The following is an 18,532-nucleotide window of genomic DNA, read 5'->3' on the forward strand; positions in this document are numbered from 1 at the left end:
AAGAAGGAGACAATTTGTATCCTGGGGTGCATTAAGAAGAGTGCGTCCAGCAGATCGAGGGATTCTCTTCCCTCTCTACTCTGCCCTAGTGAGGCCCCACCTGGAATATTGCATCCAGTTCTGGACTTCCCAGTTCAAGAGGGACAGGGATCTACTTGAGGAAGTCCAACAGAGGGCTACAAGGATGATTAAGGGACCAGAGCATGTGCCCTATGAGGAAAGGCTAAGAGACCTGGGGCTTTTTAGTCGGGAGAGGAGAAGACTGAGAGGGGAATTCAAACTTATTTCTCACTCCACATCCAGTTCATACAAAAATACATCTTCAAAAGACCTGTCCCAAGTCTTTATGACAGTGTATTGACACTACTTCTGATTAAAATTGCTACATATATAAAAATGACAGTGTATGATGTACTTATAAAACAATCATGACTGCCTTGAAAAGTAAGTTTGTTTCTAAAATGAGTAATTTCCTGAATTTCAATGATACTACTGAGCCACATTCCTGAAAACAGCAGATACATAGAATAAACCAGGTTGGAAGAGACCTTCAAGATCATCGCATCCAACCCATCAACCAATCCAACACCACCTAAACAACTAACCCACGGCACCAAGCACCCCATCAAGTCTTCCGAAAACCTCCAATGATGGTGACTCCACCACCTCCCCAGGCAGCCCATTCCTATGGCAAATCACTCTCTCTGTATAGAACTTTTTCCTAACACCCAACCTAAACGTCCCCTGGCACAGCCTGAGACTGTGTCCTCTTGTTCTGGTACTGGCTGCCTGGGAGAAGAGACCAGCAGATAAAGCAAAGAGTGCAGTACAGCGCTTTCAGAGTAGAATTTGTTTTCAGATGCATATATCAAAATCATAGAATTGTTAGGGTTGGAAAGGACCTCAAGGAGCACCTATTTTCAACCTCCCTGCCATGGGCAGGGACACCTCACACTACTTCAGGTTGCTCAGAGCCACGTCCAGGCTGGCCTTGAAATCCTCCAGGGATGGGGCTTCTACCACCTCCCTGGGCAACCTGTTCCAGTGTCTCTCCGCCCTCATGGTGAAGAATTTCATCCTAACATCCAATCTGAATCTAGCCATTTCTAGTTTTGTTCCATTCCCTCTAGTCCTATCATTACCTGACACCTAAAACATCCCTCACCAGCTTTCTTGTAGGTCCCCTTCAGATACTGGAAGGCCACAATAAGGTCTCCTCAAAGCTTTCTCTTCTCCAGACTGAATAGCCCCAATTCACTCAGTCTGTCCTCATAGGAGAGGTGCTCCAGCTCTCTGACCATCCTTGTGGCCCTTCTCTGGAAACATTCCAGCATGTCCATAGCCTTCCTGTAATAGGGGGTCCAGAACTAGACACAGTACTCCAGGTGGGGTCTCACCAGAGTGAAGGTAAGGTAAGGTAATAGGTCATACAATGCTAAGTAGTTACTAATAGACAAGGATTGGTTACCACACACTGAAATTTCTTCAGCAAACACAGGTCTTGGAAGTCTCATTTCTTAAAACACACTTCTGTGGAAGATTTTAAGGCCATCTTAGTGCAATCAGTCTCAGTTTTTGTAAGACATGATGAGCAATTTGTCTGAAGGCATACTTGCTTGAGGTTGGTGGTGGTGTGCAAAACATCACATGTACAACAATGTTTTTAATACTAACTAATGAGCTATCAACTTGTGACAGTTTTAGGCTGTGCCTTTAAGAAAGGGACAGTTACTGGAACACTCTGGCTGAATGTTTTGGTATAAAAATGAAAACAAAAGATAAGTCTAAACTAATTTCATTGGTAGAATGCAACTTGAAATATTTAGCTTTAGTTCAGTTTGAATGTCAGTCAGTTCAGTCTGTTGTTTTCAGTTTGTCTGTTTCAGTCTCTCTCTGAGCAACAGCTGTGCTGGACGGAGTTGACCTTGAATTAACTGAGCTAACCAGATAAGAAACTAATTCTTGCATACGCTTTGAGCTAACAGAATTTTCTCCTTAATAACTACCTTTTTCTCTCTCTAACCCTTTTTGGGAAAAGAAGGGAGGTAGGGGGAGAAGCGGGGTACAGTTGGGGGGGGAAACCCCTCTTGGAGGAGGGAAAGGTGTTCTGTATTACGTTCTTTGCTGTATATTTCTGTATATATTGTAAATACTGTATATTGTGTATATAATCATCTGCATTTCATCCTGCTTGTAAATATAGCTCTTATCCATTTCTGCTTCTCTGACTGAGTTAGCCATGGTTTCTTTGTGTGTGGGGGGAACTGAACTTTCTCTCACCACCACAGAACTATAAAGTCACAGTTTTAACATACCTGTGGATCATCATCTTCTAGATCACTGAAGTCTGTCTGTGTCTTCAATAACAGCTGCATTACATCTGATGCATCCTGCATAAACTAGATATAGAGAACAACAAGTTTTTAAAAGGGTACTTGGCAGAGACTTAAATGCTCACTTACATTGGTGCTAAGTCCAACACCAAATCAAGACAAGCTAAAGCTGGAAATAGACTGAAATTGCAGTTAAAGTAAAACCAAGTTCCTTTTCTGGACTCATGACCAAGTCATTCTTGTCTTTTTGTTGCCATCCCTGAAAAGCAGAGGACTGTTTAAATAAAACACTACATAAATAAATACAAACTCACAAAAAACATCTGACAATACTAACTTCCCCAGATACTCTCCTTAATATTTTAACTTCCCTATAGAACTGGGATAAAAGCTGACAGCATAAGTACATACTTCATGAGCCAGAAACATGTTACGTCACATCAGCTGCCTTAGTGATGTTTACACCCACCCTCTTTTCACTCCCCATGTTCCCAGTAGTCCTCCAATAACAGTTCCTTTTAGATCTGTTTAAAACTCAGTTGCATGAATGCTAAATTTACTGGTAGTCCTTTTAAGCAAAAGGTGAGGGCTGGTTAATTTTCTGAAAAGCTATTAGTATTTTCCTACTCTGTACATCACACTACTTTACTTTGAAATGTGATTTTCTATTTTCTTCAGCTGATAAAGATCTGTAAACCACACTGAACTTACTTTATCAGAACACCACTTCACAACTTCACAGTTATTTCATGGTACTTTGTTACAGAGACATGTTTTAACCAATTTATCAGAAACAACCTTCTAACAAACAAGTACTTCGAGTTCTACTACTACAAACACACAACATTTTTTAGGGATCTGAGAACAAAAGCTATGCTAAGTCCCCACTGACCTTCATATGTTTTTATCTGCCATTCTAACATTGCCGAAGTAAAATGCTCCAGTATTTCTCTTAGAGAAAAAACAAACAACACACCGCAACAACAAAAACAACCCAACCAACAACCACCCCAAAAAAACCCAAACAAAATAATTAAATGTTTGCTTTTAACGCTGTTCAGCATGACAAGAGTAACTTAAGCTGTAATATTTTTGTAAGATTCTATCATGAATTTATGGATCTAAACAGCAAGGCAGTCACCTTGGAAAATGAAGACAGAAAGATGATCACAGAAATGAGCAACATAGCTATGTTTAAAATGGGAATATATTAATTCAGTGGTAACACTGCATAAAACAAAATAGAATAGAATAGAATTAAAAATGCTTAAACCATTAGATAAGACCTAAACTTACCTTTTCTTTACCCACAGCAAGACCAATTAGGCTGATGCACTCAATAGTCTTTCCTCGTAAAAGTCTTAATTCTTTCTGAACGGCGTTCTCCACAATGTGTTTTAAAGAGGGCATAAATAAATCATAGTAGGGAACAAATTTCTCCTCTGCTGTATCTGCAACTGATGCAATCGAAGTCACAACTTGCTCCAAAACTAGTTTAGTGCCTTTCTGTATCAACTTGGAAAGAGGAAGAATAAAGCGTCATATTTCTGAAGTGCATATTTTACTCAAAAGCATGCCAAATGTAAAAATTTGCTCTCACACATATCTTAACTCATCAGTTTAGATCAACATCAGTAGATACATATACTGGCTTAGTTCAAAGGTCTTAGTTCAGCTATTCTGCATATATGACAAGGTTAATCTCCATGAACCAATGTATTGTACCTCCTGTAACTTCAGCACCATAGTGGAATGAAGACGCTTCACCAGAGTATCCAAATATGGAATAAGCAGTGACTTGGGACAGTCTTCAGTGAAGTTTATGAGTGCTGCAGCTGCATGGGCTTGAACACGCTGATTGACTTGATCCTCCATGGTTTGCAGGAGAGCTGCTATCACCTGAAAAAGAAACATTTTCAGATGAACAGATTTCTGAAGGAGACAGTTTTACCACTACTTTTTTTTAACTATTCTAGTACTTGCCTTCTCATGAAATTTCTTTTGAAAACCAGGTGCGAAGTCAGTTGCCATTTGTCCAATAGCATTACAAGCAGCGTATCTTACTCTTGGATGCTGAAAAAGTATTTTACTCAAACAGTTTAGTTGACATGAAGGTAGAAATGAAAACATTTTGAAATAATTAATACAATTATACTCACAGGATCCTGAAGGAACAGCAAAACAAAATTAACTATCTCATTTAAAATTCCCTCCATCTGTTGGTGGCAACCTTCTCCAATGGCTGACAGGGCCATCAAGCCAGCGTACCTGTATTTCCAGTCAGCTACAGAAGAGCAAAAATGAAAATAAGTACACTATTCATTTTGGATACCAAAAAGCACAACAAAGATGAATCCCCTTTTTTGGGAGGGGGACAGAAGGAAGAGTGAAGAATAGGAGAGGGAATAGAAGTTGATTCATGTACATGATGAATAAAAATTTGAGTATCTAAATCCAGGCCAAATGCAGACCTAGAACAAAGAATTCTTAACTGCTGATACAAGTATGCACTAACACTTGGGAAGTGCATTTTAATTGAATTAATCAGGGAAACAGTATGTCTTTTTCCTTCTCTCTTTTTTGGTGGTTGGGTTTTTGCTTGTTTGGGGGATTTTGTTTGTTATTTTTTGTTGTTGTTTTGCAATTTTTGTTCAGTTAGTTTTTCATAATGTTATCAGATAGCCTATATAGCCTTTTTAGGTCAGGAAGGGAAAAAGATCCAGTGAATCAAATGATACCTAAGTTTAAAAGCAATAAACAAACAGTACTGAAGTTTTCAGTAGTCTCCCCAAGAGTAAGAATACTAACATTCCATTTAGGGATCTAAGTTTTTCCCCATCTCTAAGTCCCATTAGCCTATTCTCAAGCTAGTGGGTATTGCTGAAATGGACGCTTCACAACCCACTCCTTTTTCTAACTAGTGAAGCATGAGACATTAAAGAAAATCTTACTCTAAGCTAGAAACCATGGGGATTACAGAAGGGAAAACCAGAAGAACAAACAGGTTTATCAACCTGTGGGAAAATCACATAAGATAATTTCTTTCCCCAAACAGCACAGTATTAAATTCCTGGAAGGAAGAACACCACAGTTCAGAACACTGGGATCCTGACACTCATGCTTTTGTTTGATCAAAATGAGAGAAATATCATCTTGACAGTGATGAGGCAGTTTATTTAGTACTATTTAAGTTCATTGGATGTTCCTAGTTAGTCCTGGACATTTTGTTACTCTCACTGTAGTGCTATTAGTATGCATGCCAGAGTTGAAATTCATGATACTACAAACTGGAGTACTACCATGTTTGGACTATCTTGCTACCCAATCGAAACCCATCACTTTTAAACTATTATTGCAAGGAGCATTTGTGAAAAAGCAGTAGGAGAATAGAAGGGAAAGTCTGACTCCTGAGATCGCTGAATGATGTTTTTAATCTAAATTTCTTCATCCTTCCTTCCTCCCAACTCCCTACCAGTGAGTGCCTCCAAATCAAACAGGACTTACTGCATTTCCCTCTTCCATGTACTAGTGGTCATGGAAAGCTCTAACACAGCAAAAAAGCAAACATCAGGCGTCAGTTGCATAGCTTCTCAGGAGTCAGGGCTTAATAGCCATTAGACTCCACACCTTCCTGTAGGTACTACAAAACTAGGAACTTGTTACCCTTGAAGTCATTAACACTGGAAGAGTCAGGTTAATCCATATCCTTAACAGAACTTGCTTTACAAAAAAGCTGAATTCCAAACAGACTTCATAAGCATTCACATTCTACAGGTGGTATCATGAACAGTCCTATGTCCCATATGTCAAACAGCAACAGCCTTTTCCAGACTGGGTTTTAAATCACAAAGGTAGGAAAAGCACCCAAAACTTTTGCATTATCTTCTACTTCAAAAGTCAAGTGCATACAATGAAGATAAACATTTTTTTTTTTAATGATTGCCTGAGCAAGTGTTAGAAGGAGGTAAAGAAGCATACAAAGCAACTAATAAGAATATATGGAACCACCTAAAGAAACAAATACTGAAACCATCATATCAAGAAGTAGCCAGCCCACTGTGGACTCATATTTTGGTCCACCAATTAACAGGGGAGAAAAAACCCAAATGCACCAACAAACAGCAAAACAAAGTACTTTTTTTCTATGGACTAATGCATTTAAGTTCCACTTAATTGCAGCACTTCTTTAGAAGGAAAAAAATTCACTAAGCTACAGAATAACAAGTGGCAGTTTAGGCACGCTTCATATACTGTGAGGCACTGTATAGGGAATTAGAGTGACTATTCTTAAGTTAAAAGAAAAGCCTTATTTAATTCAGAGTGTAATAAAAAAGTACTGTTTTGCTTTTGACATCTCTGTTCAGCTGTCCTTCCCAGAAAAATGTTCTAATGTGCAATACATAAGTTTAATAAATCAGTCTAAGAAAACATATAAACTTCCAAGTTCATAGCATTTACAGTGTTTGCTGCTGAAATCAAAAGTGCAAGAATATGAAAATGTATTAAGTAGCTGAACATGAAGATTTAAGAGGTATCAAAGTTACAGAATTGTAAACAAGAAGAAATTGCAGTTACTTACGATTCTGAAGCATTTGCATAATATGTTCTTTAATCATAGGCAAAACAAGCTTTCCTCCAAGGCCACATGCCATCCTGTCCAGCGCACTCTCACCAGCAACCGCATTGCTAAAATATCAGTTACAGCAACATCAGTGGTTTGATAGCTACAATGAAACAGTCCAACAGGGCACAGAAGTGCCCCTCCCTGCAGTTCTAGTCTTCAAACTTTTGCCATCTAAATATGTGAACCTCCATAAGTGAATAGGACATCTGTATCAATCACAAAATAATTACCTACCCTCTACATTCTCTCTACCCTACCTCTCTACCACTACCCTCTACCTACCTTCTCTTCTCAGGCCCAGTCAGCATGGATTTAGGAAGGGCAGGTCCTGCCTGACCAACCTGATCTCCTTCTATGATCAGGTGACCTGCCTGGTGGATGTCAGGAAGGCTGTGGATGTAGTCTACATGGACTTCAGCAAGGCCTTTGACACCATCCCCCACAGCAAACTCCTGGCCAAACTGTCAGCCGGTGGCTTGGACAGCAGCACTCTGTGCCGGGTTGGGAACTGGCTGGAGGGCTGAGCCCAGAGAGTGGTGGTGAATGGTACCACATCCAGCTGGCAGCCAGTCACTAGTGGTGTCCCCCAGGGATCAGTGCTGGGCACCATGCTCTTTAGTATCTTTACTGATGATCTGGATGAGGGCATTTAGTCCATCATCAATAAGTTTGCAGATGACACCAAGATGGGGGCAGGTGTTGATCTGTTAGAGGGTGGGAGAGCTCTGCAGAGGGACCTCGACAGACTGGACAGATAGGCAGAGTCCAACGGCATGAGATTTAACACATCCAAGTGCTGGGTTCTACACATTGGCCACAACCACGCCATGCAGTGCTACAGGCTGGGGTCAGAGTGGCTAGAGAGCAGCCAGGCAGAAAGGGACCTAGGGGTACTGGTTGATAGTAGAGTGAACATGAGCCAGCAGTGTGCCCAGGTGGCCAAGACGACCAATGACATCCTGGCCTGTATCAGGAACAGTGTGGCCAGCAGGAGCAGGAAGGTCATTCTGCCCCTGTACACAGCACTGGTTAAGCCACACCTTGAGTCCTGTGTCCAGTTCTGGGCCCCTCAGTTTAGGAAAGATGTTGACTTACTAGAATGTGTCCCGAGAAGGGCAACAAAGCTGGTGAAGGGGTTTGGAGCACAAGCCCTCTGAGGAGAGGCTGAGGGAGCTTAGCCTGGAGAAGAGGAGGCTCAGGGGAGACCTTATTGCTCTCCACAAGTACCTGAAGGGAGGTTGTAGACAGGCAGGGGCTGGTCTCTTCTCCCAAGCAACAACACAGTCTCAAGCTGTGCCAGGGGAGGTTTAGACTGGATGTTAGAAAGAAATTCTTCATAGAGATAGTGATTTGCTATTGGGATGTGCTGCCCAGGGAAGTGGTGGAGTTGCCATCACTGGAGGCGTGTAGGAGGAGATTTGATGGGGTGCTAGGTGCCACGGTTTAGTTGATTAGATAATGTTGGATGATGGGTTGGACATGATGATCTTGAAGGTTTATTCTATTCTACTTCAACATTTTCATCTGTATTCCACTGATTAGGTCATATACCAAAGAAACCTGAGTCTTACTAACACTGATGGTACAGACTGATGTCACAAACACACAAGCCTAAAAAGCTGAAACAATTTCCAATGAATTAAGCAATAATACTAGCCATTGGTTTTTTGTCATGAGAATACAAACCAGTTCAGATTCACTATGAATCAGGTGAAGCAGCACAATTCAATCTATGGCACATAAGAGGCCTTTCTTGCATGGCTGCAGTACCAATAATCTAGTAGCATGTTCTCTTGCCAAGGACTCTGGCAGAAAACATCCAGTCCAGATGAGGAATGTGAGCTCTCACCCAGTTCCAGAACTGAGACTAGCCAAACCTTATCTGTGTAAAGTCACTTTTTCTGCCCAATAAATTATTCCCTACAGAGAAGCAAGGCATTTTCCAGGATACACATGACAACTGTTACAGTCTCAGCATGGTTAGCGCTGTAATAGCTCAAGGTTATTACAGTCTATCCTAGATGTCTCCCTGCTGATGGAAAAGAAAGGCATGAATCTCCCCCTTTTTTTTTTTGAGTACCAGTCAGCTGGGTCAGGAACAGAGGTTTTCAAATTACTACGCTTGAATGCAAGTCTAATTCTGAACCATGAACAGTCTAGAAACTCACACAATGCAAGTTGTGTTTGCACAAAGATATTGACAGCACTGTATTTGCTCTTTGGATTCGTCATGTTGAAAGAGACATCACCACGGAGGACAAGAAAGCATGACCACACGGGTTTAGGTTGGAGCAAACTCACTGAAGTGGCAGCTTTAGTCTGAAATTACATTCTTTGAGCTCTTTCCTCCCACCATAAATTCAGTTTGAGGAAACAAAAGTCTATCTTAGACAAAAAAAAACCCAAAACACACATCTCCCTGCAGTGTTTACAAGGCTTTTGCCAGGAAGAAAGGAAATTGAGTTAACCTTTTCCTCCTTTAGAATTTAGCTGCTCTATGAAACCAGGGTAACAAAAACCTGCAAATGCTAAAACATCCCCAGCTACTTGTGTAGGCTGACTCACATCCCCTTTAGTCAGATCTGAACACACCCTAATGAGGCTACAGTCTGATGATCATTAGCCTGTTTCTTGACTGCACAAAAATTCTAGTCTTATGAAGCTACAAAGACTCAAGCATCAGAAGAGGTTAGCGTGCATGCACATAAGCTAACCAACAGCTCCCCACAAAGGTGGTAACACGAACAAACCTGCTAAAAGAAAAAACTGACACCACACAAATACCAACCAGAGCCTAGCACCTGTATACTACTTGAACAAATTAAAGCACTCTCCTGTTACTTCAAGGACCAACGGAGCTACACTTCTTCAGACTAAGGTTGCTGAGCATAATTTGTTTTCTTATCTTTGATCACTCTACTTGCAATTTGTAACAAAAGAAGGGAAAAATCTTCACTCTAAGATCCACAGGGAGCTAAAGTACTTTGTTTAGAACAAAGTTATTCCCCTGACAATCAAGAGAAATTGGCATGCCTCATGTGGATGATTCAGAGTACTTAAACTGCCTAAAGCAGGCTATATCTCAATATATTTCCACACCCTGAAAGGCTTGATGAGGATTTAACTTTAGCATTCTATTCCCCCTTGAAATTTAGCTCAATTAAAAGATTCAAATACTTGACAAACCTGAATGCAATAAACTCGCAGTTCTACCTGTATAGCAAAACTTCAAAGTCGAGGAAATAAAACAAGTTAAAAGGGTCTGCCATGGTCTACTACTTGAGAGGGTGAAGCAAGGACAGCTTACTTTCAATTCCATAATCAGGAGGAACATCAACAACTAAAAGTATTTCTAGACAAGCAGAGATTAAACAGGTTCTTCCATAAATTCCTCTGTGTTGGTTTTGCAAGTATCATTACATTACTGACACCTAGTTGAAGTTGCTATCCGGTTCTATTGCCTGTCTTCCTATGTGTAATGGGTTGGGGCAGACCCCCTCCCCACCACAGGCAGAAATAACGACTCAGACAAACGGATTGCAAAAGTGATGAAAGTTTAGATAGAAAGCAGTGAATGTTACAGAAAACCCAAAGCGCAGTGACAAAGAAAGATCCCATCCCCACCTGAGGGTGCATCCAAAACCCCCAGGGCTCCTTCTTCCCCCTCCCTCTGCTGGGCTAGTCTCAGCTGGCCAGGCCTGAGACTGCCCATCCCCCTGTGGCCTTGGGCCCAATCAGGCCCATGGCCGGGAGATCTCTCCCCCAGTTACCAAGTCTCGGAGAGGGAAGGAAAGAGGAAGTGCCAGACCCCACCGCAAAATTTATAGTGGTGCAAGGGATTATGGTAGAAATACCTAATTTCCTGAGTCCACCCACTGGGATGGACTTCTGGACACAGGAAACACCCCTGTAGCAGAGGGCACCCAGCCCAAACTACAACACTATGGAGATCTGGAAGTGTTCTGTGACAAGTAGTTCCAAAATACTAATTAAACACTTGAAGGAAATGCCAGGTGTGGTGAAAAGAGAATCTGGACTGGTAAATGAACACCTGTGTCTTTACAGAAGTGTACCAGGAATGATCAAATCAGAAATGTAGGCCTATTAAAGGCATCCAGTGTTTGTCACCCATGACATAACAAGGTACTCGGATAAGTCATAATAGTAAGGGATTAAAAATAATAGCAAAATCATAATGATTTTGAGCTAGATAAAATCCATCAAGGTATTCCACTATACATTCTGATGTCCTTCCAATGCCTGACAGCTGTTTTCTTTAATGACACTTTTTCAAGGGCATAGATTCAAAAAAGATTAGTTGTAGATCATTAAACAGGTCAGTATCCTTCAGCTTTCGTTTCAGTTAACTGCAAGATAAGCTGTCAATTTAAAGGGTTCAGAAGCATTGACTTCTGATCAATGTAAATGACAAGAAACAACAGTTTGAAAAATTATAACAGTCCAAAACTGCAGACAAGTGGACTTACAACTTAAAGTCAATTACAGCAATACACAAATAGTGAAATAAGTTACTAATTTAGAGAACAGTACCTAAATAACCTACATAAACTGTCTGAGAACAGTTGCATATACTGCTTATGACCAAGGGGACAAAATTAAGAGTTGAGTATAGTTAACACACTGCAGTCATTTGCATCCTGCACTTAAAAATCTGCCTTGATAATACATTAAATACAGTCTTGATAATACATTAAAAGAACTAGTTTTGCAATTACCTGTCAAAATCGTCATCTTCAAGTTCATCTGCATTTGCCCAATCTTCATCATCTTCTAGGTCAACCATCATTGCTAGCATCTGAGGAACTGAAAAAAATTTTAAACTCAGGTTGATTTTTAAAATAATTCTCAAGTAACAAGCATGAATTTTAACTTATTTTGTTAAAAAAAAAAAACAAAACTGAAGAAAAATAACTCTTCTTCCAGTAGAAGACAAGCAAGTCTCGTCAAACTATCAGTCAGTAACTCAGAATACACTTTCAGAAAAATATTTTAAAACATTTGAATTGAGAGTACAAAAAGTGTATTCCTTACCAAGACTCAAGTGTAATGCATGGTTTATTTTTTGAACATGAAGATTGCAAGAAGTAAAGCCCTTAATAAAGTCTACATTCCTTGAACGAGTTAAAAATAGTATTACATGCTTTAAGAGCTTAGATATACTTCCTTCATTTTCCTGAAACTGAAGTAATTCCTTGAACATTTAATGATTAAAGGGACTATATATTAGAGAAGAATACTCAACCCTTACTTTTTCTACCATAATCATATATAGTTTGTTAACTATGTGCACAGTGATCACTTAGCTTAAAGCTTTACTTTTCTAGTGTTTTCTCCACTTAATATAAATTTGTTTTGTAGCATGAAAATATCTTGTGCATAATAATCCACAAGTTTTCTGCTACTTTGTAAACCGATTCTTCCTGCTCTTCTCAGTATGAAGTCTTTATAGAGACCATCACTTTTAACATTCAAGTACTATGCAAGAAGCAACACATCTGAAGTTGTTCTCACAGGAAGCAGCAGCAACGTGATTTGTCTGCCATAAGAGTGTAATGTTCTCTGAACTTTAGAAGCTCAAGGTATGAAAAGTAGACCTTGCACTTTCAGGGCAAAGTAAAGGACTCTTAAGTATTCTTTGCTTCTCAGTACAGTAACTGCATAGAGTAATCAACTGAATTCAAGATAATTTATTCAAAGAAGTGTCACTTTGTCCTGGAAACAAGTTTTCAGTCAACCAACCAACCAACCTTTGGGCTTTAAGAATCTTTTAAGGACAGTCTACCACACATCTTTAGGATCAGCATCATAGTTAACTCTCCTCTATTGCAAGCTACCTCAAAAAACAGAAGGCATAGAGCAGCATGCTGCTGAAACTTACTACATCTAATTAGGTATACTGCAACTGGTGAATTTCATCATATATTTATACTACTGTAGTGTACAATAGTGGCACAACCCTAAGTAAACTCACCTCATCATGTATCTGAACAGATGAGATGCTTTTGATCAACTGATGACAAGAAAACATTAATCACTGACAACATTGTGGGGCAAGCATCAAGAAAAGATCAAATTTTGGATTGATCTGCTTGAAGTGACTATCTTCAGCCAAAGATTATATCCTGGCTGCAAAAACCTTCAGAACACTTTTACATATGTATCAAAATAAATTAGTGGGCACCATAAACTCTCCAGCATGATGCCCATGTCAGAATTCTATATACTTACTAGTCACTGAAAAGACGCCCAGCAGCTTTCAGACATTCACAAGTAGATGCATGAAAACAAGGTATCATTGCACCTTTGAAATGCAGAAGTCAGCCATCATCTGCCACAGAGGCTATGCAGTTCCAAAAACTAAGTGTTCATGTTACTAAGAAGTGAGCAAGGCTGAGAACAAACTGTCATCTAGAGCTGTCTGGCCATTATTGTATCTAGAAGCTGCAAAAGCTTGCAGCCAGGTTATTTCTTCTTGATATTTAATATGAATGTGGTTGTCAGGAAGAATACAGTTCACAAAGAGTTCTCTTTAAATATCAAGAAAAAGTTTCAACATTGTCCCAACAAGTCCTCAAAATTTAATTATTTCCGATATGCAGACTGTTACAAACAAGGATGAGTCCACTAAAGCCTGCTTCTTATCAGAGCATGCCATGAATCTCCATTTTCTGGAGACTGAGCAAAGCTTCAGCCAAAGATAGGATGCAGCTCTAATTTCTAGGGAAAGAGCAATAAAACACTATCTTGAATGCTGAGCTCAATGAAAAATGTCTGAACCCAAATGGAATTCTTGAGCAAATAACTGGTACAGAGGACACAGACTTACTCCTTAATCAGTATCATGTCCAGGAAAACCATGACACATTTGATGACAGTTTGACCTATGACCCAGTTCTGCTTGTGAAGATCAAGTGATCTAATGTTTTAGTTGAATGAAATCAGAAGGCCTTTTCTAACTAAGGCACAAAACCAAGACAAATCCAGTCCTTTTTGGCTACCTTTTCACCATTCTCTGAACACAACTGTTTTACTTGGTCTGCAAACCACAATGGTGCCTCATCTTAATATAAATATTTAATTCCAAATCACCAACTAGCAACCCAATGTAAGAGAGCTATGAGGCACTTTTCCACTGTGCTGCTTATTTCAAGATAAGCATGAAATTATTTCAGAGACAGCAACCATCAAGTGTTAATGTTCCAAACAACCTACAGGATAGAGTGAAAGCACACCATTCTGAACATTACAAATCTCAAGATGTAGTCTGAAAGAATCTGATTTTAAAAAGAACTATTCTGTAAAGAAAACTTAGTCAACACTTTAAACACTTAGTCAATAGTTTAAACACTTAAGCCAAGTAGATCCAGTTTACATTTCCAGAAGTTTTAGGATTGTTTTAGTTGACATGCACATACACAACTTTAGACAGCCTGAGTGAAAAAGGTTGCTTTTAAACCGAGTGGTTATATACAAGTTTTAGAAAACAAGCAAGAATCTAGATAAATACAAGTGTGACAGGGAAGGAAACCCTTCCACTGCTGTGTCAGTGCCCTCATCTACTCACAAAAAGTAGTAAGCAGTAGGCTGAGAAATACCAGCATACACAGCACTGCTGATAGGGGTCTCCAGAAGACAGTTATTTTTAATATCTCAAATAATAATGCATGATAACAACTTGCCCCTCCAAAGAGTTTACAATGTGCATGTTAAACAGAATAATCAGACTATCTCCAAGCATTTATATAAGCATCTGATTTTTAATTCACAGCTTTAACTGAACTCAGCATTAAAGTTCAACATGCATACTGAATTCCTTCAGTCTTCAGCTGCCAGCACCACAGAGTATCTGGCCTACATACCAAACTTCAAACATAAAACTTTAGAACTACATGCATCGTGTTATTTTTTTCACAGTACAAATTTTCAAAGCCAGCAGAAAACCATGAAAGTAGTATTTTCCTTGGAAACACTTCATGAAGATCCTACTGCATTTTTATTCAAATCATTGGTGGCTACATAAGCACAGATTAATTTATGAAGAGTCATAACAAAAAGGGGTTTTCTCCCTAAGAAAACTCAATTCAGTGTCAGCTAAAGACAGCAGCATTAGTAAACAGAATTAGACATGCTTTTGCCACTGATCATCTGCAAATTCAGCTTAAGCTGTAAAGAAAGAGGTTTCAAAGAAAACAAAATACTTACTGGCTTGTGCAACAATGTTTGTATTCCTCCTCAGCATAGCAGCAGCAGTTTCTGATAAGGTCACAATTACTTCAAGTGCCAACTGACGCTGCATATTACTGAGACTGGTATCTGCACACAGCTACAATCCAGAAGGTCAGAACAAACGATTAGAAGTTTTTGGGTGAAAAGAGTGATTTAAAAACAAATTAAAATGAAACTAACATTCCTAACTTTACCTTCAGACTTAGTTGCAATGTAGATTCTAAATGTGCTCGTAAATACTTTGGAGCAGAATCTGCGATTTCTACAAGAGATTTCAAGACTGAATCATCATTTTCATAGCAGGACTCATTTACAACCTATAAAGAGATAAGATGAAGGCAAGATTAAACAAAAACAGACACCAATATGAATAGAACCATTGTTACAGAAGAAATTTGATTAACTGTATTGTCTGTTGTTTAGCATTAGTTGAAGCCTTAAGCCACAAGAACTGACCAGAGTAAACATTTTGATAAAACTAATGCTGCTAACAAAGAATCCAGCAGATTCAAGCAGACTTAAGAAGATAAGGACCAAGGAGGCAATTCCAAGGAATGAAGTAACTTCAGAAGGCAGCCAGCCCAGCAATAGTGAAAACCAGTTAACAAATCACTTGAGATGATGGGTGAGAAGAGTGTAATTGAGAGGTATGAATTGGGATAGGACTCACTCTCCTGAGGCACCCAGCTTAAACCATAACCTGAGAACTAATGAAAGACCAATTGGAGGCCTTTACTTGGACTTTCCATTTTCAGCAGGATCCTAGGGTGGGACTCTGCTAGGGTAGTAGTTGTGCATGAATTCAAACAGAGAATATGCAGTTATGCATATTCTGCAAGTTATGGTTCACTATGTTAAATATTGTTAATTTTGACCATAAGCTTAAATGTAACAGAGTAGATGGAAAAAATTAAGGTCACACATCATACTATGTTTTGACAAGCACTGCTTCAAAATCCATTTTAAGAAAACCTCCTCAAAGCAACTGCCCAATTACTGATTACCAGAAATCTCAAGCAGCCCACATTTAAGGTATAGTTCAATATCATGCTTAATTTCAAATCTATATGGATTTAAATACCTTACAGAGAATTTAAAGTCATTTGTCTAAGAAACACTGAATAAATTAATCAGCACTGATCTATTGTTCTTACAACCCTATCAGTTACCTTGTGTTTACAAAATTCCTCATCAGTTACTACTGTGTCTTACAGGTGACTGTCAGGCTAACCAAGATACAGTTAATCCAGGTCTCAGCAAAAGATGCTACACAAATTTGCAGAGCAGCAATTTACATCCAGTTACAGTTGGTACAGACAGTAACAGCACACTGTTATTTTGGTGGTTTCTTACCTGCAATATTCCAGGTAGCAAGTCTGAAAAATGTTTAAGAAGAGGAAGATTGTGCTCATTAGCAAGGACAAATGCAGCTGCTGCTCTAGCAGACAGAGTCTTGATCTGGAAGACAGGCAGAATTGGAGAAAGAAATGTGAAGAACTGATAATGAGACACGTCTCTGTTTTCTTTTAAAAAGACTACATTTTTAACTTCATTTTTAACATGAGATTTTACATCTTACTTCAAATTAAGGTAAAGCAATAATGAAGATAACAGAATCACAGAATTGTCTAGACTGGAAAAGACCTGTAAGATCATTGAATAAAGTCAGAGATCTTCAGCATCTAAGTCCTGCACAATACAGAAAATACTTATCACATTACTCAGGGACATGTATTCCTTAGGGTTTGGTTTTGCTTTTTTGTTTATTTTGGTGGTTTAGGTTGTGGGGTTTTTAAAACAAAAAGCAATTTGAAAAAATATTCTTTTCAACTTCCATCCCAGTTTCAGATGTGTGTGCAAGTGTCAAAGTCATGTTTTTCAAGAAGTGTGATCCAAGTGTTTAAAACTTGATTCTTTAAAGGCATGACTCATGGTACCTTAGAAAGTGTTACATAGTTGTCTTTCAAGGGTCAGAAAAAGTAACCCATGGGGGAGTAGTGAACTGAACCCATATACAACATCAGGGCTTCCTTTCATTGCCCAGTATTTTCAACAAGAGGAAAACTTTCCAAGTACAACTCTCTGCACATATCAATAATCTGAATCCTTCCAGACATGCGAGGCTTGATACCATACCCTTACAGCAAACCACACACAAGCAGTTCAAAGAGCTGCCATACGCTTAGAGCTTTGATACGTATTGTGTAAAGACACTATGTATCTATACTGTCAAGCACAAGAGCCAAAAAGAGAGCTTGAAGATTTTGACCCTTCATGCTGCTGGTTAAAAGGACCTGGCTCTGCTTGGGGCCACCCACATGGAATCATAGAATAGTTTGGGTTGGAAGGGATGTTTAAAGGCCATCTAATCCAAGCCCCCTGCAGACATCAGATCAACTGCAACTTGAATAGGTGGATCAGAGCTTCAGATAACTTCATGTTGAATGGTTCCAGGGATGGAATATCTACCACTTCTCTGGGCTATGTTGGCCAGTATCTCCCAGTTAGGTTTCTGAGCCTAAGCAGTGTAAATGAGAGCCAGCCAGTCAGCTTCAGGACCATGAGGTTTGACTCTTCTGTTTTGCAGCAGGCATAGTCAAAACTCCAGCTGTACAATCAGCTTCATGTAATGAACTTCTCTGGTTAGAATATATGGTTTGTTTAACTTTTATGTTTGAGATTAATAAGTTTCTATACTCAGGACATATTAAAAAACAAAACCCAAAGATCTTACTGATGGATGCTCTTGATCTTGCATACATTGAACAAGCATTCTCTTAATGACCTCCAAATAGTGTTGCTGCTGATTCCCAAAAATCCCAGGAAAATTCCTAAAGATAAGAAAAGACTAAAACATTAGTTAAAACTCACACAGTTTAACTTGACAGAATAAATTCATTATTGCTTGTTAATTCAGTTGTGACTGTTTTTCCTCTATTTTACAGACATGGTTTATCTAACCTGCAAAAATGTAACAAACTATAAAAGCTCACCAGAAGATATGTAGAGCAGCCTCACGCAGTCCCACATTCTGAGAGCTGACAGAGTCAAATAAGAATTTCAGAACTTCTGGCCACTGGTTGTTGCCATCTTCATCTAGATTAAATACAAAGTTTTAGGATAAGCAAATATAAGACTGGTTAGATCTCAGTTGTGCAGGTGCACTACTAAAATCAATTTAAAAAAAAAAAATGATCTGAAGATGTGACCAAGTCACAGTGTAAAATATGGCTGAAATATTAAATCTAAAGGCACTCAGGAAAAGCTGAGGCTCTCTATTTACTGGCATGTAACAGCACTTCAAAGAGAAACTGAGGCAGATGCCCAG

General features: G+C 39.2%; 1 protein-coding gene across 1 annotated transcript in view; it reads right to left on the bottom strand.

Annotated features, from left to right (window-relative positions):
• Positions 1–18,532, bottom strand: part of IPO5 (importin 5) — a 43,817-nt gene that overhangs the window by 14,593 nt on the left and 10,692 nt on the right. The window contains exons 4-15 of the mRNA XM_054162936.1: positions 18,198–18,300; positions 17,939–18,035; positions 16,558–16,662; positions 15,399–15,521; positions 15,181–15,301; positions 11,694–11,781; positions 6,913–7,019; positions 4,493–4,617; positions 4,317–4,406; positions 4,059–4,232; positions 3,630–3,848; positions 2,316–2,399 (exon numbers count right to left, since the gene is read on the bottom strand). Of these exons, the coding sequence (XP_054018911.1) occupies positions 2,316–2,399; positions 3,630–3,848; positions 4,059–4,232; positions 4,317–4,406; positions 4,493–4,617; positions 6,913–7,019; positions 11,694–11,781; positions 15,181–15,301; positions 15,399–15,521; positions 16,558–16,662; positions 17,939–18,035; positions 18,198–18,300 (1,436 nt within the window). The remainder of the gene's footprint in view (positions 1–2,315; positions 2,400–3,629; positions 3,849–4,058; positions 4,233–4,316; positions 4,407–4,492; positions 4,618–6,912; positions 7,020–11,693; positions 11,782–15,180; positions 15,302–15,398; positions 15,522–16,557; positions 16,663–17,938; positions 18,036–18,197; positions 18,301–18,532) is intronic.

This window comes from Dryobates pubescens, chromosome 7, assembly GCF_014839835.1.
Source record: "Dryobates pubescens isolate bDryPub1 chromosome 7, bDryPub1.pri, whole genome shotgun sequence".
Taxonomy (NCBI): Eukaryota; Metazoa; Chordata; class Aves; order Piciformes; family Picidae; genus Dryobates; species Dryobates pubescens.